We start from the raw sequence: 24,634 nt of genomic DNA, 5'->3' as shown, positions 1-24,634 counted from the left end.
AAAGCTTAAAAATTGCCATATTTTATTGTAAGAGGATGAGAAAACTGTAAAGCTTAAGAATCACCGTACTTTGATAATAAAACGATCATGTGAAGCTTAAAAATTGCAGTATTTCAATTTGTTCGTAATAAAATGCGTATAAGCGTTGAACAAGACTGTTAGGAAATAACAGTTCCTTTTGTTTAATACCATAACAAAGAACTTTAAGTTGATTGCACAGAGGCTTGTATCTTCCTTGTTTTACCAGCAGAAGGATCATTTTTCTCAATTTCAAATTTCTTAAGGTTTTCGCTCTAATCAGGATACTAATCACAACCACGGGATGCTATGCAGCAATCACGGGATATTTAAAAAAATAGTATCCAGCAATAGCGAAATCAGGATTTCCCAAGCAAAATAAAGTGGTCTTCAAACAACAAAAAACTATATCAGAATGGAGATGACATTTGCAGCCTAAAGAAAAGGGTGGAATCCAACCTTCTCAGTAGCTGTGAAACTACAAAAACTACTTTAACTAACTACTTTACTTCAACATTATTTTTTCTCTCACACTTGTTTGGCATATTTTCCATCTGCGTAAATTATAACTTGCACTTTTAGTCAGCAGATTCAGCATGATAAACGTAGTGCTTTCAAAACAGTGTGGCCATGTGATAAAAAAGATAAATCTGAATAATGAAATTGATTGCATGCACACGGCACCCACAACACACAAAACGTCTAAGACGTGTGATCAAGCACACACGCAATATCGTACATAATGTATAACTAGCATAATTTCTTTATTATACCTTGCATTTTTAATTTTAATTTTATGCCTACTCCAAAAAGATAATTAACATACGTAAACTGGCGTTAGAAAAACCATCCTTTTGTTAAATAGATTTTATGCATGCTTTTTTTATACTTTCACTACAGAAAAACACGCCGCTATATGCTTGTTGCAACACCCCCTTCTGTTATGATAATTCTTATTAATATTACAAAATAATATATTGACAGCATAAAAAAGTAGATTTTGTGGAGGTTTTTTATTATGACGCCCCTGTATGCTTGTCGCAACACCCTCTTTATTTTGATTTTCACCTTGGCAGGTAGTAATGTAAAGTAAAGATTTATCCAACATTAGAGTGGGATAAGTCAAAATGATTTATCCAACATTTAGAGAGCTAGCTAACAGGCAACTATGGCTAACGTTTTTAGTGGACTGAATATGCTATTATAAGATGTTATGGTTATCTTATGACGTAAAATAACTTAGCTGCACAACCATTAACATCAGAACTGTCCACAGATATTTTGGTTTTGTGCCTGTGGCTTATACGCACGCCACGTCCTAAAAAACAACAACAACTAGTTGCAGTGTAGTAGCGGCCAGAAAATTCATTTTCGCTTTCTGCTGCTTATCCCGCCTTATGCTTTGGCCTCGGGCTGGCGTAAACTTGCCAAGAAAGGACAACCTCGCCTTTAGTTCTCCGCTGGGGAGACGTAGACCCTGTACCTTTTCGACTGTGAAAAGAAAGATTGACGAAAATTTTTTGGAAATTTAGGACTTCGAAAAACAGAAAATTTTAAAAAGGTTTTTTTTTCTTTTTGGCTTTTGAAGCGATGCTCTAAGATGATCATCCAAAATGACAGTCTTCAATGGCCATTAATGCCACCCTAAAAAAAGACCACAGGACACCAGTCTTATCTTCCCATATGTAAAAGTAAGTTTGAATCTGCCCTTCTATTTGTTGTGGGTTCCACGATTAAAGGTTCATCTGAAATTATAGACAGGAAACTACTTAGCTTTAACACTTGAACATTACATTTTGTACAATTTTTTCCTCCTTTGGTAATTTCGCACCATACAGTGGCAGTGAGGACGCTCTCGGCTTCTGAAAGTTGCTAGGTAGGGTGCGGTAAAGTGGTAATAAACATTTCCTACCAAGAGGTGGGTAAACAGAGACTTCAATTCTGTTGTAAGGTTTGAAATCAAGCCTTCAATGATTTTCTAATCATAGATAATTCTGTAAAGGACGCCTTTGACGCAAGTATAAATTGTATTATCTGAGGGCATCCCAATAGTCGGAAATGTATTTACCTTTGATTTTGCGTATAAAGTACCACTGAATAAATTTAATTTCTGGAATGATGCCAGCAGTGGTTGGACACCACAGCCGACAGCACAATGCTTTTCCATAGAGTTAACATCACTTCCTGTGATCTGGTATAAAACGTACGTAAATCCAGGAATATCAGCTACACTTAGTATGTGATTGTTAAACAAGGCATCGTTTGTTATTTAGTTACTCCAAAATCTCCGACTTTGTTTTTTTCTGTGATAATTGATCCTAAACATGTTCGGAAGCTGTCCATAGTTTCAAGATATCATCGCGACCGAACCTGAGAACTTTAAATTTCTTTTCATAAAATTCCAGTTAGAATATTCAGCCCATTTATATACTGTGTTAAGGTCTCCTTGTAGCTTCGAGACATTTTGAACATTCGCAACTGCTCGGCTGACTTTGCTGTCAATAGCCAAACATTTTAGGTTACCGTGTTTGATATCTTTATCAATATCTCCACTAAGGATTAGAAATATCAGTGACCCTAAGACAATTTTTTTGTGGTACACCTGAGTGAACTTAAACTGGTATTGGTTTTTTCTCTCTCAGCTGCTACTGATTGAGTACGACCGACCAGGAAGCTTTTTAACCACTGAAAAAGTTTGCCACAGATACCAGATTCAGCACGACATTATCAAAAGCTTTAACGAAATCTAAATAAATTACATCTGCCTTTAACCGGATTTGGGGTAGAAAAAACAGAAGAATATCGCTCACATAATGCTTGTGCTATAAGGAATCCGTCATATTGAGTCCTCATTCATTATTTTTTGTTTTTGAAAATCTTTTTGCTTAACTGAGAACATATTTTGGGTTGGTTTTTATTGTTTTTGTTCCTAGTATTCTTTATAAGTATAAATCTCGATTTGGATTTTTTCGTTATTAAGTTTCCCACAACGTGCGAAAAAAATTAGAACGGTATCTTTCTGAGGTTGATTTTTTTAGTAACTTTGAAAGGCACACTTGATTTTAAAAGTATTGGAAAGGATCTTGATGGTTGTTTTCCCATTGAATCCTACTTTTGTAGGCTGGAAGTGCACAATTCAATCCTTTAAAAATAACATCTTCATGATAAAATTGAATAAAAGTGGGTTGTTGGTAAAAACAAGATCTAAAATATTTCCATCATGTGTGTGGGTTTACAAGTTGGCGCAAAAATTTCAATTCGCTTTAAGTCTTTTTTCTCTCGGGCAAACACTGGTAGGGTTTCTTGACGGTCATATGGTGTGGGGAAGCATAAGGTATCCTCCATATTTAACATCGGGTGTAGGCTGAACTTCCAAGAGAATAGACATTAATTTTGATATCAATTCGTGGAATTCTTGTGCGACAGAAGAGTGGCCATGAGTTTTATCGTCTGGTTTCCTGTTTGTCGTGTCGTTTTTTCACGTTTTTTAGCATTGTATAATTTTTTCATCTTTTACCAATTACTGCAATATATCTTTTATTGCATTGTATTGTTACATACAATGAAAAGGTAATTAATTTTTTAAAAGAATCAAGTTCAACAGCGTCGAAGCTGATATTTTAACAAAAAATAATTTCAAAAACACTTATATAAAAATTTTTATTTGCCCTTCTATCATTCATCTTCAATCTAAAAAACTATGTACAGTAAATAAAAGAAATATTAAACACTAGTCGTTGCCCGTGGAACAATGATGAAAAATGCACGATTTTCCAACTCAGCGGGGGGTCCGCGCAGAGACAGACGACGGCTATTATTATAGAGATAGTTCATGTACTGCTTTGCTGGTCTATGTGTACGTCGTGGTCCACTTCTCGATCGCCCAGATGCTTGTTTAGGAGTTTGAACGTATTATTGTGACTCTAACAAGCGCCAGGAGCTTAATAGGGGAAAGAGCTTATAAATTATTTTCCGCTTTAGGGGACGGCTTTTTAGAAAGGGTCGCTTAAAAAGGGTCGCTAAAAAGAGGAAATACGGTATATATGTCATCTTTTACAACATATAACTTAAATTTTACAGTTTTTGTCGCCATATTAATTTATCTTTTTTCTCAAACGTTCCACTTAACAGCTAAGGTGACACTCACTGAGACCGATTTGTTCAAAAAAAACGTAACGCGAATATGCTGCGATTACATTCGAGTGGTTTTACATTCAACACTTGGCGAGTTATTAGAAATACATTCGCCGTTTACGTAACCAAGTGAATCGGTTGCACCTGGATTGTTCACAATGTGTTCGTTTGAATCTTCCTTCTTTAGATGATGCTTTTCTCTATTCTTTATTTTTTCATCATCAGAAGCTAGATCAGCTTTTGATAAATGTTGTACAATACCTGTGCCAAAAGCATCACCAAGTACGTTGATCGTTGTTCGCAATCGATCGCTGAAAAACAAATTTAATTTGGCATTTTTAATGTAGAGGATACTTTAAAAAATAAGTTGCAACCTAGATGGTTGTTTGGAGCATACGGTTACCTTTCTGGTAACTCGAACACCGGATTCTCTGCGGTTCCTTGAAGTTTCATTAACATATTCTAAAAAAAACTTCGGTTAACTCGAACCCCGGATAACTCAAACTTTTTACACAAGAAAGGAAGATTTTAATTTTTTTTTTAATTTTTATTAACTCCTAATGTAATATAAATAGATAATGTTGTCTCCTGAGGAAAACTCAATTTACAAGGAATTTGCACCACCTCGTTCCCAGGGCATTTTGCCTTGTTGATGAAGTTGAAAGCGGCGACTCCGTAATAGCAGCTCAGGGACCACAAGACCCTGGGGACGAGGTTGGGATTTGCATGCCTTTTTCATCGCCAACATTGCACCTTTTCCCGGGTACTGTTGCCCCACCCACCTCTTGAAAAAATCGTTTTAAATCGAACTATAATCTATTTTTATACTAAATTAAACTTAACAGGAGCTTCGTTTAACTCGAACATTCGTCAAGTTGAACTATTTTCCTCGCTCCCTTGGAGGTTCGAATTACTGAGAATTAACTGTATATAATCTGCATTATGATTCTATTTTCTTTACTAAGAATAGATAAAGCCTCCCCGCTAACTCCTACATAAATTTCACTGTGCTACTTACAGAAACCAATCAACAGAGAATATAACAGCCACCATGTCACTAGGCAACCCAACAGTATCCAAAACAATCAACATGGTAACCAAACCAGCGTGTGGAATAGCTGCAGCACCAACTGATGCAAGAATTGACGTAAAACTGAAAAAAAAAATTATTTTAAGATTGCAGTGGGTTGTTAATTTGAGTTATACGTACTTGAACAGAAAAATTAATATGTAAATTTTTAAATATAATACTTTTAAACCTTTTTTTCTCAGCATTTAAGGTAAAGTTGGCATAATTACCTGATGACTATATAATCACCGGCGCTCAAAGATCGACCGACTGCTTGAGCTAAAAAGGTCAAAGAAAATGTCACAGACAATTTTATTGTTACACGTCGCTAACTCTACTTCCATTTTAACCTCTTTGCTTACCAATGAATATAGCACTGACTGCTTCATACAAAGCTGTTCCATCCATGTTTATTGTTGTACCAACAGGTAAGATGAAACGAGTGATTCTTTTATCCAAATGTAAGTTATCTTCCAAACACATTATTGTAACGGGCAGAGTCGCAGCGCTAAAACAGAACCGAAGAAACTTTTGCCGTTGTTGGGGTAGAACACATGTTTATTAAAAAGTGATATGCCAGTTTCCTGCTGTAAGGTAAATCCAACTGGTAATTCTAAGTTCTTGGCAAATAAAATAACCTGATCCCAGGACCATTTTCTCTTTTTGTGGTCGTTTTTTTGTATATCTGAGGGCGAGACAAGCCTTTTTGTCAGGCCTGTCAATAAACGCTACGCCAGAGAGGGACAAAAATTCCTGCGGCAAAGATTTAAATAAAAATAATAATGGTTAAAACATCTTCAAAACAATTACTGAATATTCCCATTTTAGATTCTTGTTTCTGTTATCAATTTGATTTCATTTCGAAACAATGATATTGAAATGCAAGTAATAATACAATTAGGCTCTTTTTAAGAAAGTTTTTTTACCTGGAGTCAGTACCAAAGGCGGTTGCCATTGCAGCTGTAACACCTTTGAGATAAACATAAGGATTTGATCTTGTGATTGCGAAGAATAGCAACGGTAATAAAATCAATCCATGGATCGCGATACCAACAACGACTGTGACAATAAACAAGCCAAGACTTTCGAAGGTTTTTGCAACATCTTCCATTTCAGCAAATCTTGCAATAATAAGACTCATAATACCAATAGGTGAGTACCTTAAAAAAAATTATCTATCCTTATTAAAAAGAATTGAGATAACACTTTAACTAACCTGCCTTCATTAGGCAAAGTAATTTCAATTTTCTTGTTGAAAATTACAAATATTTATAGCATATCTCGGAAGCTATGTTAAAGTAAACTGTTGATCGGTTTGAATTTACCTATTATTTTTGATCAGTATAATAATTTACTTAAAACCTTCTAAAAGTTCTCCTATTTAAACCTGAATGCGTGGATACAAGGCTTCGTTGGTAAGTCAATCTTGCCAGAAAAATGTTTGAAGCTTTTTTTAATAAAAAGTCCTGTTGATAAGTCTATCTTCCTAGAAAAACGTTTGAAATTTTTTATAAAAAATGGTTCCGATGCTTAATCAATCTTGCTAGAAAAATGTTTGAAGCATTTTTTTAGGAAGTATATCTTGCTAGAAAAATTTTTTCTGAGCGATCATTATGTACATATTTAATATTTTGTAATTTTTTCGTAATTATTTTGTCAAAATATCAGCAGTTTCCAAAGTTTGCAAAATTAGCGATTCTGTAGCCCACTGACTGAGGTAATTAACCATTTGTGCACAATCTTTAAAAAAAGATGGAAGAAATACCGTTGTTCCAATTATTTTAGTCAAGATTACAGTTCAGGAAAACCTTGGAGGTCCTCCAAAAGGGTAGACGTACCACATTGCTAACATGACCAGCTGTGTAACAATATTGTTAAAAATGCTGAGAAACTTCACAAACACTTCGGCTTCACTTCCCATTCGACCAGCCACAATACCAACCGCAATAGCAAACACAATCACACCAAGAAAATTGGCGTTACCTTTTGGCTGTAATCCGACCCCAATTTTATACGTGTCAAATTTCTCAACTGATTTTGTGTAAACAACATCTCCAGTTTTGTTGATTGTTTTGTTTAATTTATTTTCCAGCAACATTATATCAATTTGTAAGGATGTCAGACCTGTGGTATTGACAGGTTGGGTTACATATCGAATGTTTGTCTTGACCTCCTTAATTTCTGTTTTGTCCTAAAAATATAAACATGTCCAATTAAATGTCTTGTTCCATGCCAGTTTAAGAGTTTCCATCATCCAGAACGTTAATTAGTTGAAAAAAATCTGTAACTTGCATACCTGCTGAATACATGCTTTCAAAATATTTGAGGGGATCATATTTCTAAACAGAAGTATATAAGCAGGTAGATAATTTTTGAATACGTGGACGTACTTCTTAAAGTGAGCCTTTAATCGATGAGCATAAATGTTTGATGGGTTGTCTATCTAGAGGCTTAGTGGTAGAGCAATCTCGTCCACAAGGCGTCTTTTTCCCTCTCTACTATGTATGCTATCCACATATCAGAAAGCGAAAAAGAAGCACTCGAGACGTGATTAGGTGGTAGAGTATTGCGTTCAGGAAGCCATGGATCCCTAATTTTTTTTAAAAAAGGTATTAGAGGTATTGCTGGGAACTTGATTGGGCTGATAATAGTTTTTGCCAAGTTTTAGGTGAAAGCGAAAGCAGTTCGGGCATATTTTTACAAGATAAATATTGGGTAGAAAGATTTATAGAATATTAAGAATAAATTCCAAATGATTTAAAATATTTGATTAATGGATTGTTAATAATGCTTTAGCTTGCAACTGTTTCACCTTTACGTTAGTGTAACAATTTGGTTACACTATTATCAGCTGAAGTGGTCGAAATAACGTCTGGATGCCTGTGGGTGCTGACTAAAATTTTATTTATCCATCTTTCTGGCAACTAAATAGTCTATTACAAGCAAGCAAAAAAAACTTATCTGAAAACAATCTTGCCTTATCAAGCGCCGCACCTACTTTCAAGATGAACGACGAAGCTGTGTTATACCAAAGGTCATTATAAAAACGTAGTTATTAACTAAAACTCCTGGTATGGCATTGTTTTATCTGATAAAGTTGATTTTTAGGTCGATCACGGCTCCCAGTAAGTCATCGAAAACTATATTAAAAAGCTATTTAGCCCCTGATGCGCGAGAGATTCTGTTAAAACTGACCGTTTGAAATTATATTTAGTTAAACTAGGAGGTAGAAAGTATACGGAGAACCTATAAGTCTTTCGCTTGGCTTCCAGATCATTCGGGATTATAAAGGAAAATTAAAAAAAATATCGTTACCTTGCGATATCTAGAAATGAATCTGATAGTCGAACTAACTGTTGATTAGGTTGTGTTGTTGGACGAGCCATTGATTCTCCAGGTTTGATAGCTGAGACAAGAACCAAACCAAGTATAGCTGCCATGCAAGTTGTTGATAGGTAATACACTATAGCCCTTCCTCCAATTTTACCAGAAACTCTACTGTCAAGATTGGCTAATCCAACAATCAAACTGCATGTAATCAAGGGTAGAATTAACAATTTTAACATTCGAATAAGTAGCTCGCCTGGAAATCCAATAATTGTAATAGCTGTGTATCGATCGGGCTGTTCGAGCTTTTGGATTGGCTCGTTGATCAAAATGCCGATAAGAAATCCTAAGGCTGCCCCACTGATAATCATGACAACAAGCTTTTGCTCGGATAAGAATTTCATCACTTTCGATGTTGCCATTTTGAAAGTAACTTAAATTCTATTAAAAATAAGAAAGATAAAAAACATCAGAATTATTTTTTTTCTATTAAGATGTCTTGATAAAATAGAGAAACCGGATGAAGCACTTTCGTGTTGATTGTAAAAAATTTTCGTGTTGTTGCAAATACATGCAGTTTCTATACATTTCATTCACTTTATCGAAAATTATTTGTTTTTCAATTTTGCGTCACAAAGTTTCAGTGTTTGCATTTTTTTTATTACGTTTTAATTAATTTTGTTCAATTTAGGGACCTGAAAAAAATGATCAACTTTGCATTTTTGAAATAAAAATTTTAAGCCAATGGTTTTCTATTGTTTTTACAACATGAAAACAAAGTTAAGTAGATAAGTCTATCATTTTGTAACCCCGTCGCACTCTGTAATTTCATCCTATCCCATTAATTCAACTTCGCCGCACTTTGCAATCTATTATATTGAGGATTACAAAGCGTGAAAAGGTGGGATTACAAATCGTGACAAGGTGGGATTTCAAATTGCGACACAAAAAGACTGCAAACTGAGATAAGTTTGGGATTACACAACATGGGTTACAAATGGCGACTGGATTACGCGTGTGTGTTTGACATGATTGCAAAGTGATACACTACATACTCTTTGTCACTAAATGTCATTTGAATCAATCGATTCATTTTCGTTGTAATTGTGAAAACAACAGAAAATTGACAACAACCAATAACGGAAACAAAACAACAAGAAAAACAAAACAACAATAACAATAACAACAGCAACAACAAAAACAAGAAAAAGGCAAAAATTACCTTTTTTTTGATTGCGTTTTTACTCTGCAAAAAAACAGAAGATTCTTGTAGTTAAAAACGATATAACGTGTTGTGCAATGCTTTTTTCTCGTAAGTCATTAATGGTAACTTGATATTGACATTTTTCGACGACATTTTGACAACCGTTCACAAAGACGAATATAAAAAATAACAACAAAAGAAATTGCAAGTTATTTTATTATTCTTAACGATTGCTTTTTGCGTCAATACACCTTTCCCGAGACCATGAGTCATACTTTTTTTAAACTCGTAAAATATGAATACCATATTTGAATTCAGCATAGTTTGTTTAATTTATGTGTAAAAGTTTAACTTGATACGCCAACAGAAAGTGCTATTTTGAGGAGATATATATCACAGTTAAAGTCTTCTTAATGCTCAAGTTACCATGTCCCGCCTCGTTTTCAAAAAGAGGTTGGACATGCCACAAATCTTTAAATTAGAATAACAGATTGTTTACTTGCTGCATTGTTTCGAAATTTTCTTTGTTTATAACATTTTTGATAAGGAATTCAAATCTGTTGTCCGTTTTTTATAAAACTCAACAGAAAAAGTTGCGGCACATCAAAAGAATAAGCCTCGGGAAAGGTGTATTTATCTTGTTTTACTCGAGCATTTGTTTTGGCAAGTTAAAGTGTTGTTTGGCCAGGTGGGACATTAATTTGCGTCAGAGTTAATTAAAACTGTATTACAAAAACAAAGACTTTGAAAGGAGTTTATTCACACATCAAACTAGGCACTTACCTAAAGATAAATTTATAATAACGTGTGCTTTTGACTTCTCGCATTGGCTTCTGTTAGAGTTATCTATCTTTCCGAGTGCTTTGCCGAGTCTGGAAAATTTTGCCGAGTGTTACGGTACCGATTTAACATTTTGCATATATGATATTCTGGCCTAAAACTAGCTTTAGACTCGATAAACCGGACAATAAGTCCTTCTTCGTGAAGTAATACCTTTTGGTGAGCAGTGATGGAGCTAAAATATAGCTAATTTCTGGCTAGCTATCTAATAACAAAATAAAAAGGCTATATTATTGGGTAATGATTAGTCAAGTAAACTCAGTTCTAGGATAAATTCATTTCTTTGTTATATTTTAAAAACAAAATTTCAAATATTCACATCTTTACAAGGGCGATAAGACTTAAATATTTTGTGTTTTCACAGTCAATTCGAAAGCAGCACAAAATTACTGGAAGAAAACCGTTACATACACGATTTTTCATGAAAATATCAAAATTCTAACTAGGCTGCTTATTTTTCTTATTTGCCTGTTGTTCTAAACAACAGATTTATTTTCTTTACCCTGAAAAAGGGCCTCGTATCCTTATAAAGCATATTCTTAAAAGTATTTGAATTCTTAAAGTTTCCTAAATCTCTTTTATTATTTCTCGGAAATATGAAAAGGCGTAAAAAATTATTACTTAGTTTTTATAGTATTTGATTCTTGAAGAAAAGAAGGTACAAGCATTTTTTATATTAAAAAGGTTTTAATTAAAATCAACTCGTCATAGACACGAATGGTGCAAGTTTCTTTGTTGTAGTAAAAGTTATATCATTGTTATTAACTCTCCATAAGCATCAAAAGGGTTTCTGTTTTTTTGATAAAAATCTGACGAAAAACTGATTTTCGTACTCCCACGTAAACCTTACCACACGGTTTCATTTTTTTCAACAAAACAAACAAACTCCCTATGACAGCTGACCTCTACGTTCTACCTTAAACAGTAGAGAAAAATCAAGAAAAATAAAAACTTTATTGTTTCAAAATTTGGCAAATTTGGCAGTGAAACATTTCAAACTGATCATTTTTCTTAAATGAGACCGAGAAGGGCGTTGTTTCAGCTTTAAAAAATCTTGTCTGCATTGGTTTTAGAAAAAAGTTTGAATTTTTCTATTATTTATTTTTATTCTGTCAGATGTTACAAAAGATGCAATATATCTGATTGACATTCCAAAGCTCATTTTTTTCTAACGAAGAATTAAAACACGGTATTTTTTGTCTCTTATTTAATCAAGCCACTGATATTCGAAGAACGGATTTGAGGCAGTAATAAATAAAGAATTTGTCTTCGCTTTAGAGATGTACAATTACAAAATTACGGAGCTGTCCTATCAGAATATCATGGGCGTAGAAGAGCCCTGGGGACGAGGTTGGAAATATCTATCATGCTTGCCTCCAACACCTCAGCCATTAAGACGGAGATGAAAAAAATGCTTTAGGAACGAGGTTGGAATATATATTTGTATTTTTGCACTTTTCATTATCATGTAGCAATAATCTCAGCGGGAAAAAACCCGCCGGGAAGCAGCGACATCCGGCGGGTTATTTTTACCTTATAATTCCTGAAAAATGCCGCCAGAGGAAACTGCAGGAAATGCTTTAAACCTGTGCCTGAATGAGAGGATTGAGGGTGACAAATTCTTCTGCGTATCATTTAAATTCCTACATCTCCAAAGCGGACAGTGCGAGAATAAAATTTGTCAGCTTCAAAGAAAAGAAAAAGTTTCAAAATTTCCCTAAATTTAATATAGAGTGACTTATATGCATGGGTCACACAGCATAATGTTTCTTTGCAGTTTTGTTTGATGTGTCAAGAAAAGGCTATTGCGCAACAGAAGGATGCATAAAATATGTAACGTGATTACAAAATCCGATATTTGCTATACACATGCAATAAAACAATGCTGTGCGGACGAATAAAATATACAGTTAATGTTTTAAATACAAATCAGCTACCACAAGCTTAGCTACCACTTAAAAACTGGTAGGTAACTTAAAAAATTAGGAAGCCCTACAACAGGTACTTCCAAGACACAAAATTATGTTCGCTTCAGAGATGTATTTAAGTGAAGTTTAGCGAAGCGCCTATTACGCTTGTCAGAGCTAATAAAAAGTTACCCTAATGTTTCATTACGAATTGAATATTTAAATTGAAGAAATAACCACACCACTTTACGACGAAAAGTGTAAATACACTTTTATACGACGTTTAAACTGAACGACGACCATTCTCAAGTACAAAGTTTAAACAACAAATTCGATATATACACAAATAGTCTAACTTTTGTCCGTACGGACATCGTTAAAAAATGTTATCCGGCAATAGACACAAAGAGTATTGTCGAAATGTTTCTTTTGAGGATAGGAATCGTCGTAAGAAATATATTTAGATAATTCTTCAAAAACAGTTGTGGTTTTTTCTTCAGTTTTTTCATCACACACTCAATCAAGTGTTAAGAAGCCGTAATTTTCAAAAATATTAATGATAAAATTTGAAATTGTTTGTGTTCCCTCTTTACAATATATATATACAAAAAAAATGCAAAGGGTTGAAAAACGAGACACTAATTGCCAGTTATGCAAAAAGACCAAAATTAGCGAGTCATTGCAAAATTATTAAGTTGTGTGGAAATTTATCTTTGAGGATTCTGTAATAGTAGTAACACATGGTTAAAGAAAAAACACATCACACAAGAAAATATTTCAATTTACTGATAAGTTTATTGTTCAGTACTTTATAATAAAGGTGTGGCACTTTTCCAGCAGAATTGATGCTTTATGTTCAGCACTCTATATAATTTGTAATTCGCGAAGTTTCCCGCCAAATTTCAATTGTTTTTTCAAATCTACTCACATGCAAAGTTTTATTTAATAAATTTCTTGCTTATTCAGCCTGGTGGGTGTCTAAACTTTTCTCGAACTTATTGATGTTTTTATTAAAACTTTAGCTTTACTTTCAAATTGATAAGGCACCACCAGACTTGAAATATTGTGCAAAAAGAGGTATTTACAAGCATTAAGAACATAAATTACATTGTTATAACATTAAGCATGATGTTTTTGACATGTTCTTAAACTTTGAAAGCTTCTCATTCAAAAAACCGTTGTAGTGCTGACCGCCACAGCGTTCCAATTATCAGCCTTTCCTTCATCAGCTTTTCCATTATGATAGGAGCGATTTACTACACCATTAAATTCCATTTCATCATCCTTAAATTCTCCTTTCCTCATATCCTCCTTTTCTTGCAGTGCTCTCTCCAAGTCGTCTTTCTCAAGATCAGCTTTGGATAAATGTTGCACAATGCCTGTACCATACGAATCTCCAAGAACATTTATCATGGTTCGACATCGATCACTTAAAACAAAAATAAAAAGGTTTTAGTTTTTTATCAAGAAAGAAGTTCTAACAAGCCTCATTACAATTCAAATCACTTACAGAAACCAATCAACAGAGAATATGACAGCCACCATGTCAGTAGGCAACCCAACAGTATCCAAAACAATCAACATGGTAACCAAACCAGCGTGTGGAATAGCTGCAGCACCAACTGATGCAAGAATTGACGTAAAACTGAAATAAAATTTCAAATGCATTAATTTTGACGAGATGTATTTGCATTCATTATAAAAAAACTGGTAACAGCTTACCTTATAGCCACGTAATCGCCAAAACTTAAGGTACGACCGACAGCCTGAGCTAGAAAAGTGGCATTTTTTTTATATTTATTACGTCTTTAAGATTTATACAATCATGCATAATTTTTGCCTTCGTACTTACCAATAAATATAGCACTGACTGCTTCATACAAAGCTGTTCCATCCATGTTTATTGTTGTACCAACAGGTAGGATGAAACGAGTGATTCTTTTATCCATATGTAAGTTTTCTTCCAAACATCGAAATGTGACTGGTAATGTTGCAGCGCTGAATGTAAGAGGAGTTTAACTTAAAACTTCTAACAACTAAAGTGTTTTTTGCTAAAAAAAAAGGAAAGATTTTAAACGACAAGAAATTCCACCTGGAATCTGTACCAAAAGCAGTTGCCATTGCAGCAGTAACTCCTTTGAGATAAACATAAGGGTTTGATCTTGTGATTACAAAAAACAGTAATGGTAACACTATTAATCCATGGATTACAAGAGCGACAACGACTGTGACCATAAATAACGCAAGGCTTTCGAAGGTGTCCGCAATATTTTCCATTTCAGCAAATCTTGCAATAATAAGACTCATGATACCAATAGGTGAATACCTGAGTATGTTTAATAAAATATCATATTTGAGTGTACGAAATTGTTAAATATTAATACTTTGTGTTCCCTGTTATTATTGTTATTATGAGGAAGATATTGTCGATAATATAATACGATCTATATTTTATAATGCAAGGATAAAAAATACTTTTTAACACTAAACCGATTCTGCGTTTTAAAGCAACTATACTAAGCAAACAAACAATAAACTACCTACCACATCACCAGGATGATCAGTTGCGTAATAATATCGTTGAAGATGGACAGGAACTCCACGAATACTTTTGCTTTACCTTGCATTTTACCAGCCACAATACCAACAGCAACTGCAAATACAATCACACCAAGAAAGTTTGCTTTTCCCTTCGTTGTCAAACCACTACCAACTTTGTAGGTGTCATAAACCTCCTTTGTTGTATAGTAGCTATTAGGATCACTCATGTTCTGCATAATTGTTTTCTGCATCACCATGTATGTGAGTTCCGCACCCTTCATCCCAGTTGAATTATAAGGAGTATATATTTTGTGAATGCTTGACTTAATTTTTACTTCTTTGATAACAGTTTTATCCTAGTGTTGAAACAAGTTATCACAATTAACCAATGTAGACATTTTTGGAGATTGAAGAAGATTGGAATAAAAAGAGTCACCTGCTCAACACAAGCCTTGACGATATTTGATGGGAACATATTTCTGTAATAAAGCGAAGTATACCGTTAATAAAGTTTTACCAGTAAAATTAGATGCAAGTAACAGCTTTCTCACCTTACAATATCAAGAAAAGAGTCTAAAGGACGAACAAGTTCTTGTTCTTTTTTATCTTTAGGCCGAGACATAGAATCTCCAGGTTTGATAGCTAAGACAAGAACCAAACCAAGTATAGCTGCCATGCAAGTTGTTGATAGGTAATACACTATAGCCCTTCCTCCAATTTTACCAGAAACTCTACTGTCAAGATTGGCTAATCCAACAATCAAACTGCATGTGATCAAAGGTAGAATTAACAATTTTAACATTCGAATAAGTAGCTCGCCTGGAAATCCAATAATTATGATAGCTGTGTATCGATCATCTGGATTTAGGTCTTGTATTGGATCATTGATCAAAATACCAATAAGGAAGCCCAAACTTGCACCAATGATAATCATGAAGACAAGTTTATGTTCTCGCCAAATCTTCGCCGCTTTTGATTCAGCCATGTTGTTATCGTTCACTTCGATCCCTGTGTTGAGAATGATTTAACTTTTTAATTCAATTTGTAAAACCACAATAAGATATATTGCTAAGAAGAAACTTACAGCTTATGATTTTTTGTGTTTTCTTTATAAAAAATTTTCGGCATGGTGTTACAGTGCAAGTTGTACTTTCTGTAATTGGGACCCATTTTTTTGGTCCCTTGAACTTCAGTACTAAATCCAAGTAAAAATACTTTCTTTAAGTGAGATCCCGGATAATTGGGACCAGTTTTTACGGGTTAATTGAAAACATATTAAAAACAACAGCAAAACTTAATAATTGTATACTTTCTTATTGCGTATTTGATAGCTTGATGAACAAAAGAATGACAAAATGAAAAATGAAAGGGTTGCTGTAACGTTATTTTGTTGATTTCTGGTACTGGTTAAGCATCTGTTATGCAACAATCATAAGGTGTGTTAATATGGAGAAAAAACAGTGCTGTGAACTGAGAGCATCAATAGTGTTCTTTTAGTAAAAAATGTCTTACGTTCATGTGCCAAAAAGTATCCTATCTAACCGAGATTTTCACATTACTACAGGGATGTTGATAATAGGATAGTATTTTTTTACATAAACGTAATTTTTGAATTCACTCCGGCTAATCGGACTGACTTTGTCAGTTTTGTGCCTGATTAAAGTTACTTTGTTTGCATGCTTTTCTTGTACAGAAATACCAAAAATGTTGAAAATTATTTTTTTGTCCAGAAAATTATGTAAATTTATAATATAATATATAAAAAAATATTTTTATAGAAAAAGTACTGCATTGTCAAGCTACGTTTGGAACTTGAAAAATCAAAACAAAGAGCCAATTATCAGTTGGGAAATTATCAAAACCACGAACGCTAAAGCCAGATTGAATTATTGCAAATTATGTCTAACAGAAAAACTGTTTTTTTGAATTCCCTTGACGACCCAAAATTACTTAACTCAAGAAACAAATTTATCTGTAAATGTCGTCATGACAACAAATACTTGTTAAAGAACGTTGAGAGAATCGGTGTGGGTTAAATATAAGAGTTCGAGATTTTTTGATATGTTTTTGATTTTGTATTAATGCTTGTTTTGTTTTATCTTATAGATTTAAAAAAATATCTGGTAACTTGTACCTGATGATTGTCTAACATGAAACTTAAACTCGTACAAAATTACCGTGTATTTTATTGAATCCGACACACATAATATAATATAATATAATATAATATAATATAATATATATAAATAATATATAGAAATATTATACGCATGGAGTAATGTATAACACTCCACTTTTGTGATGTTTCAGCCTTGTTTTGACAAAATCAGCATGTGTTGATAAGTTTAATAAATTACATTTCTGAAAATTTTTTTGCATTTTAAATTCACGCTCTGTTAAATGTAAACAAACAAATTTTCCTGAATTTTTCAAGCTCACCTAACCAGGTGAGCTCGCCTCACGTGAACGTTAGAAAATAACTGTCCACCTAACCGGCCAGCTCACCTCATCTAAACAGCCCAATAGTTACGATTTACCGAAGAAGAATAGCTAATGTTTTTATATAAACAACTGTTTTTTTTCGCTTTGCCTTATTTTAAGCTACCTAGACAAGAAAGCCTCCAAAATTATTAATTTAAGGTTTTCAAGGTCTATAAGGGGTCTATAATTGGATTTTTCTGTTTGTATAGCTAGTCTTATGTATGAATTTTCTAAATGTGTGTGTCTGTGATAAGCAAAGTAAATGTGGATATCAATACTCTAAATTTATGTGTCTGTGATAAGCAAAGGAGATGTGGAAAATAACTTTAAAATGTTATAAATAATTCCTTTAAAAATCATATTCGGTTGTAAAATAATTGCAAAGAGAATTTTATGGCTAAGGACTGTGATTACTTTGGAACGTGTCTAGTAATTCTTCAATTTTACTTAACATTTAGATTTGTGATACTAATTTCAACTGTTATGCTTTTCGTAGCAATGAACAGAAAACAGATTATTAAATTGAGTTCAATCCAATCGTTATTTCGCGTCCATCCCAGATCCCAGACCTCCGTCAGTGCCGAGTGTCATAAACGGAATAATTGATGAACAATGTCATGCATATTTTACAGATAAATTGATGCAAAAAAAAACCAAATTTTTATTTGCTGATTTTTTACTCGAGCAAAACGAGATGGTGAAAAAAAACTGACTAAAAAGCTTGTCTAGCTAATGTCACTGAGTTAATAGAGTTTCCAAGGAGATAACGAACTAATATTGAGAAATAAGCTAGTTTCAGTTATAGTCATTAAGAAAATACTGTCTAAAGAAAGGAAATATAACCAGCAATATATAGCCCGATAATAGCTTTTAGAATACCGCAAATGAAGTTGAATGACTATGCAACTATCATTGTGGTGTACTAATAAAAAAATTATTTTATGTTTGACATTGTGTTACTGGCTACTTTGCTGAGTCATCCTCAATCATCTATGTATATATACCAGACATATTTTGCCTGTGAAAAAGTAAACAGTAAAAAAGAATAATTATGTAACTATCGTTAAGAAATATGGAACGAAGTTAAGTTATAACTTCGCTTCGTAGACAGCATGTTATTTAGGTGTGGCGATTATTATGCAAATACTTAATTATGGGAATTTTCTTGAACCATGCATAAAAATTAACATAATTTAACTAGTCGTTAACCACCTCCCACCTAGATTAGCTCGTCCTGCGTCCATATTTCCAGCGTAAAGCTTTGCACTCACTAGGCGCTTAATAGCGTTTGATTTTAGCTGCGTCTAGCATGTCCTAGAAGCAACTGAACGTGGTCAGACGGTTAGTGAGTACATGTGTTAAAAAAGTTGTTTATCAAGAGTCTGATAGTAAGTTAGATAAATTGGAAAATTTGTTTTTTCTATTTCTTTGGAAAAAAAGAAAAGGGAGCAATATAAAACCAACAAGAAAATGAAAAAGAAAACGTATTAAGGCAGAAAAATATTTTGTCAAAAAATAAATATTTTTATCTCACGCAAAATTTCTTCTCAAAAAAGTGTTCAAATTCTTTTTTGTTTATACCACAGTGCCCTTTGGTCGTTAGACGTGAGGAAATAATTTTTTTGTTCTATACATCAAGCAAAAACAGCGCGATTACAAGAGTTTAGACACATCTAGTAGCGTCTAGTAGCAATACTCACTTGTACTTCTACGTGTTTATACCATACCAGATGCAACTAAACCCGACTAGACGCCTAGTGTGTACCAAGCTTAACACAACTCTTGTGTTCTGTAGCACAATTTCGTTTGGACGCAAGAAGAGCCAAATTGTATTATTTTAGGGTTTGGCGAAAAATTGATTTTTTTGAACTTTATAGGAGTTAATTAAATGAGTTACTTAAAATTTCCGTTACTGGTTTTTATTTTAACCGTTCATTTCCTTTCAATTTTAAAAAAGTTGTTGCTTTAAAACTTGGTTATAATCTTTTATGTATTTATCACCGTGGAATGGAAACCATAGCTAAATCCAATACTTTAAAATTTAATTCTTTATCAATGACCTTAGCTACAATGTTGACACGAAGATGTTTCAAACCCAAGTAGCTAGCTATTAATATGTGTAAAAATATTTAATGTCACAGAGGTTCTTTCCGCAATTACGCACTTGATTTGATGAACAGAAATCCTGCTTAAAAATAATATCAACGCGGAAAATTATCAAGATAAGATCTGAAACGTAATAAAGAAGATATTTTCGCGCAAGTTCAAATCTCATCGTCCCTTAGATAGGGGGAAAATAGTAAAATTAGGGGTTTTGACAAAATATAGATGCGTTTAAAAAGCCTTTCTCAAATCAATTCTGTTTCTTAAAAGAAATGAAATTGTTAAAACTTTTAATTTTAATACGTTTTGTGCGTAATTTTTGCACTTACTTTCTCGTAAAAAAACAACTTTTTTTCGCGAATGTGCGAAAATTAGTAGTTTTGGAAAATTTTTTGGTCCGTTTGTGTGATGGCAATTTTTTTTGACCCAGTTTTTGTAATGTCTAAAAAATTTACTAAATTTTTGAAAAAAGTTATTAATTTTACATAAACAAAAAAATATTTCCTAACAGTAGCAATGTAAAGTAAATTGTTTTGAAAAAGAATTTTTTTCCCTGTCTAAGCACTTGACCCAACTTATTTATATTTTTAAAAAACGTTGTCCACAATCGCTTATAAACTTACCAGCTTCTGTTAGACTTGCTTGCTGTCTGATGCTTCTATGGGAAATTAAAAATTTTTTATTAACAATTGAATATATATAATCAGCATATTAAATCCACATTTTTTTCAACGCTTAATTAGGCTTTGGGAACTGAGGCGAGGAATTTTAAGTCAAGATATGCATCATTCAAAATTTAAATTAACTTAATTAATTTAATTTTTCTAAAAGTATCCAACAGCGAGGATCATCCGTAAACAGGCTTAAACCTTTTAATTAAATTTTAACTTGTGACCTCTCCGTTACCGACAAGTAAATACACATATTTCCACGACCTTGGCAAATAATACAGGTCCCACATGTGCCCTGAGTGGTTCTTTCCGTTTTAAATAATTGAGTGGGAGCTTGCATTAAAAACTAAAACTGCTTTGATTTTGAAAAATTTGGTACGGTGAAGAAAAGCATGGTTAATATGTTAGTGTGTTTTTGATACTGTTAAAATTGATCGAGATTTGAAACTGCGTTTGTGCCGACAAAATTGCCACCACAGAGAATAAAAATATAACAAGCTTAACAAGATGGTAGAATGAAAGTGTTGGATTTTTAAAATCTCAATACCGTTTAAATCACAATTAATGCAAAAAAAACAAAAAAACGTATTAAGCATCATAATGATATTAAAATTTAGACATTTTGCCTCCTTTTAAGAAGGCAAATTTTCTATATTTTATAGAAAATACTATTTTTTAGAAATTGAAATTAATATTTTCTAAGTAGAAATGCTTTAACTTTAGCGTTCGATCCTAGAAATTTCAATTTTTATCATTTTTTCTACGACATAGCATTAATTTTCTTACAAATTCGTGCGTTGGTTTTGTAAACAAAAGCTAGATTACTCAAGCTGCGTCGAATTATTTTTGCAAACAAAAATTAGCCATAATAATTGAATGAATTAATTATCTGCAGGCGTGTCACATGCAATAGACTGTCTAATTACTTTGAACAACCCATGAACATCTTGTAATTATTGAAAATTTGATATCATGACATTTATGTGATTAAATTATCATAGTTTCTTAAAACCGCTCTCCTATAAGCACCGCACAAAATCCCCAACCAAAATATACCGATACTTGCTTGATTTAATGTCAAACTTCACCTAATACCCAGGCTATCAATACAAAATCAAAAAGAGCTGTTCCATCAATAAGTATAAACGATTATCTAAGGAATACAAAAAAGCAAGCTTCGTGTATATTGTTGATAATATAGTTGCTTAGAAAGTTGCTTATTTCAGTACAGTTGCTTGTCATTGCTTATAATACATACACCTTTATTCACCTTAAATTGCAACGTAAGGAGACATGCACAAAGATGACAAAGTGTTTGAACATATGTTAGTTCTGTTTAGTCTTTCCTTTGTGACCTTAATAGTTCTACTAAACACAAACTTTGATAGACACTGAAGAAACAACTTGAAATTTATTTCTTAGGCTTTACAAATGTGTAAGATTTGAAAATCCGTTTTGAACAACGATTTCCCTGTTTGTAAAATTAAATAAAAAGAACACTGAATAAATAAACTGACATATGCTGAAACGCTGTCAGAAACAGCTATTTGATAACTAAGCACTACGCACTCATCAAAAACATTAATATCACTACAATATGTTTCCTGATATCTTATTGGTTTATTTGACTGGATATATATATATATCACCAGCATGTGCTTAGTTAGTTTAAAAAACAGTAAATTCTTTTTGCATAATCTGATGGTAACTTGGTGAAGACTATAGTTTATGATTATAGTTATTTAGAAAGGTGTTTTTTAAAAATCAATGCGAATTATCTTCAAAGGGTCATCATTCTTGACAATAACTGCGACAATGTTTATTTAGCTACAACGGCACCACACTACGGTCCCGTGGTGACGTGCGCCCTTATGGTTACGTCGTTCGCTTCGTAATCACAAGGTCTGTGGTTTGGTCCACAGTGCGGGCATCTATAGCAACTATCTTCACCACAGCTACGGGTCAACCCATGCCATTTGAGGAAAAATGGGCTGGCAATGCCGGTATATACCTAATGTATACATTCAGAACAAAGGATCCACGTTAAATAACAGTGTTTCCAACACTGAAGTATACTGTATAAATATGCGAAACAATAATAATAATAATAATAATAATAATAATAATAATAATAATAATAATAATAATAATAATAATAATAATAATAATAATAATAATAATAATAATAATAATAATAATAATAATAATAATAATAATAATAATAATAATAATAATAATAATAATAATAATAATAATAATAATAATAATAATAATAATAATAATAATAATAATAATAATAATAATAATAATAATAATAATAATAATAATAATAATAATAATAATAATAATAATAATAATAATAATAATAATAATAATAATAATAATAATAATAATAATAATAATAATAATAATAATACCAAAGGAATTTGTCTAAAATTTATTTAAACGCTAAAAAATTAATACCATGTTAGAATAGTACTACTACATTAAATTGGCAATAAATTCTTACCCATAATCCCTTTCACACTCAGATTATATTTTTTGGGGTAAGTTTTAAATGTCCTTTAACACTACAATAAAGATTTGGAGTCTCTTTTGTTTTATTGTTATTATTTTTCAATTTGCCGAAAATTCAAGTAAAACATATCTCAGCTTACTCGATGCTCAAAATCACGGAAGCAAGTTTCAACATTTCAGCGAAAATTCTACCTACGTTGAAATATAGTAAAATAATTAAAAAATAATGTTAGAAATAGAAGTAACATGACTGCAGCTGTATAATGATAAACCTTTTTTTTATATTATTTTTCCTTACAGGTACCTGCTGCGACGCATTTATCTCTAATGTTAGAATAATACTACTCAAAAAATCGAAAGTTTGTACAGTAATATTTCTCTGTTAAGCTATGCAATGGAGGTGTAGCTTATTTTGCAGATGAGTTCAGAGACAGGAGAATAATCGACAATCTAAGTTACAATGCCACGTGACCAGCTAGCGCTATTTTGCGGCTACGTTTTCTATATCAGTTATATGAATTTTTATCCTTTTTTGTTACAGAGCCCTGTTTGAAGACAACGTGATTTTGCTATTTAGAACTAACTATCAATGAATATTTCTTAAGAAAAAAAACTTCATTCAATCAAGTAAGCATTCAGAATAGTTTTTAGGTATTCGCATGGCTGTCATTTCAGTCAGTTTTGGGATTAACACTATTCGGTTCGCTCCCTGACTAACACCGCCCCCCCACCCTTCCCCCCTCTTTTTTTTGCTATGTAGCATAGCTATGATACTTTATGAGTTTTCGTATTTATCTATTAGACACTTGCCTACCAAATATTTAGGTCACATACCTCCCAGAGCCTTAAATATTAAATACCCCTAAATTTCTATGAGGTCCTCAAGATCCGTATAATACAATAACTTTCGCTACGATGATACTTGAAACTTGTGACTAACAACATAACTTTCTTTTATTAACAAAAATCATTCTAGAAAGTTTTCACACGTGGTTAACAGGATTTTTTCGGATTTTACCCAAAAATCAGGAAAAATTGCATTTTCGGGCAATACGAAATATGAAAAAACGAAGATATGTTGTTAAGCAACTTTAATTTGGCTGTCAGAAACTTTAAACAGAATGTTAAAATTTAGATCTAGTAATTTATTTCTAAGCAGAAATGATGTTACTTCAAAGAAAGTAACTTTAGCGAAAGAAATTTATGGCCCCAATCGCGAAAGTTTATTCCCGCAAAATATGTTGACACAGCCTATTCGCGAAAGTTAATCCTCACGAATTTTTTTGCTGTGTAGCTAATTTCTTTTGTAGAAACATGTACTTCACTGAAAGACAAGAAACAAAAATAGGACAAATGCTGTCGACACCACCGCCCATCGCAAAAGGTAATTCTCACGAAAAAATTATAGAAATGACAGATCGCGAAAGTTTTTCCCGCGAAAATAATTGAAGGGTGTCATTCGCTAAAGTTTTTTCCCTTGATTTTGCGTTTTTTGACTCGCGCACTTGGTATAAATTATGTCTGTCATATGAAAATTAAAATCCATGCCTTAAATGATTGCTATCAGCATTACTTCTTGCTGACGTCAGCATATTTTTAAAAAGAAGATCTATTGTTCGACAGATATTTTTATCAATATTTGTTTAAAATTATTCAAATAAAGTATTATTTTGATACTTTAATGACATTCAACTATTTAATCACTATTTATCGATTTACTCAGGTGCCAGACAAAACGTCCGAAAAGGTTGATTCAATTTTTTAATGAGATATTTCGTGTATTTTTGGTCGTAAATGGGTGTGACTGCAGAAAAACATTAAC

The 24,634-nt window shown here is 32.8% G+C and overlaps 3 protein-coding genes across 5 annotated transcripts in view; all 3 read right to left on the bottom strand.

The window, feature by feature from the left end:
* The window catches only part of LOC130655540 (cleavage stimulation factor subunit 3-like), a 58,341-nt gene extending 47,486 nt beyond the window's left edge, over positions 1-10,855 (bottom strand). The window contains exon 1 of the mRNA XM_057458314.1: positions 10,846-10,855. The gene's annotated coding sequence lies outside the window, so the exon portion shown is untranslated. The remainder of the gene's footprint in view (positions 1-10,845) is intronic.
* Positions 4,052-9,931, bottom strand: LOC130655541 (excitatory amino acid transporter 2-like). 3 transcript variants are annotated; one of them, XM_057458316.1, is made up of 9 exons: positions 9,771-9,931; positions 8,537-8,989; positions 7,518-7,560; positions 7,060-7,412; positions 6,148-6,381; positions 5,584-5,729; positions 5,452-5,500; positions 5,171-5,305; positions 4,052-4,463 (listed from the first exon to the last, which is right to left on the bottom strand). In XM_057458316.1, exons 2-9 carry the CDS (start codon positions 8,968-8,970, stop codon positions 4,211-4,213), a joined length of 1,647 nt encoding a protein of 548 aa, XP_057314299.1. In that variant the 5' UTR covers positions 8,971-8,989; positions 9,771-9,931; the 3' UTR covers positions 4,052-4,210. The 3 variants fall into 3 exon arrangements, with proteins under 3 accessions (XP_057314299.1, XP_057314298.1, XP_057314300.1); XM_057458317.1 differs by lacking the exon at positions 9,771-9,931 and adding an exon at positions 4,556-4,614 and having other exon boundaries at positions 4,324-4,463; positions 8,537-9,257; XM_057458315.1 differs by lacking the exon at positions 9,771-9,931 and having other exon boundaries at positions 8,537-9,250.
* Positions 10,856-12,403: 1,548 nt separating the features above from the next.
* Positions 12,404-20,342, bottom strand: LOC130655055 (excitatory amino acid transporter-like). Its single transcript, XM_057457756.1, has 9 exons — positions 20,248-20,342; positions 15,592-16,048; positions 15,477-15,519; positions 15,044-15,396; positions 14,592-14,825; positions 14,352-14,497; positions 14,222-14,270; positions 14,010-14,144; positions 12,404-13,928 (listed from the first exon to the last, which is right to left on the bottom strand). The coding sequence occupies exons 2-9, from the start codon at positions 16,023-16,025 to the stop codon at positions 13,667-13,669; spliced, it is 1,656 nt and encodes a 551-aa protein (XP_057313739.1). The 5' UTR covers positions 16,026-16,048; positions 20,248-20,342; the 3' UTR covers positions 12,404-13,666.
* Positions 20,343-24,634: the final 4,292 nt, after the last annotated feature.

The sequence above is a fragment of the Hydractinia symbiolongicarpus genome, chromosome 8 (genome assembly GCF_029227915.1).
Source record: "Hydractinia symbiolongicarpus strain clone_291-10 chromosome 8, HSymV2.1, whole genome shotgun sequence".
NCBI classification, from domain to species: domain Eukaryota; kingdom Metazoa; phylum Cnidaria; class Hydrozoa; order Anthoathecata; family Hydractiniidae; genus Hydractinia; species Hydractinia symbiolongicarpus.
The sequence above is the reverse complement of the archived record's forward strand: the minus strand, read 5'-3'. Positions and strand labels throughout refer to the sequence as shown.

Coding starts and splice junctions, on each gene's coding strand:
- LOC130655055 (XM_057457756.1), bottom strand. CDS start 16,025: ATGGCTGAATCAAAAGCGGCGAAGATTTGGCGAGAACATAAACTTGTC. Junction 14,826..15,043: donor CTGATCATCCTGGTGATGTG/GTAGGTAGTTTA, acceptor AAACATACTCAG/GTATTCACCTATTGGTATCA. Junction 14,271..14,351: donor AGTCAGTGCTATATTTATTG/GTAAGTACGAAG, acceptor CCACTTTTCTAG/CTCAGGCTGTCGGTCGTACC.
- LOC130655541 (XM_057458316.1), bottom strand. CDS start 8,970: ATGGCAACATCGAAAGTGATGAAATTCTTATCCGAGCAAAAGCTTGTT. Junction 7,561..8,536: donor TCATTTCTAGATATCGCAAG/GTAACGATATTT, acceptor ACTTCTGTTTAG/AAATATGATCCCCTCAAATA. Junction 5,730..6,147: donor GCCTTTGGTACTGACTCCAG/GTAAAAAAACTT, acceptor GTTCTGTTTTAG/CGCTGCGACTCTGCCCGTTA.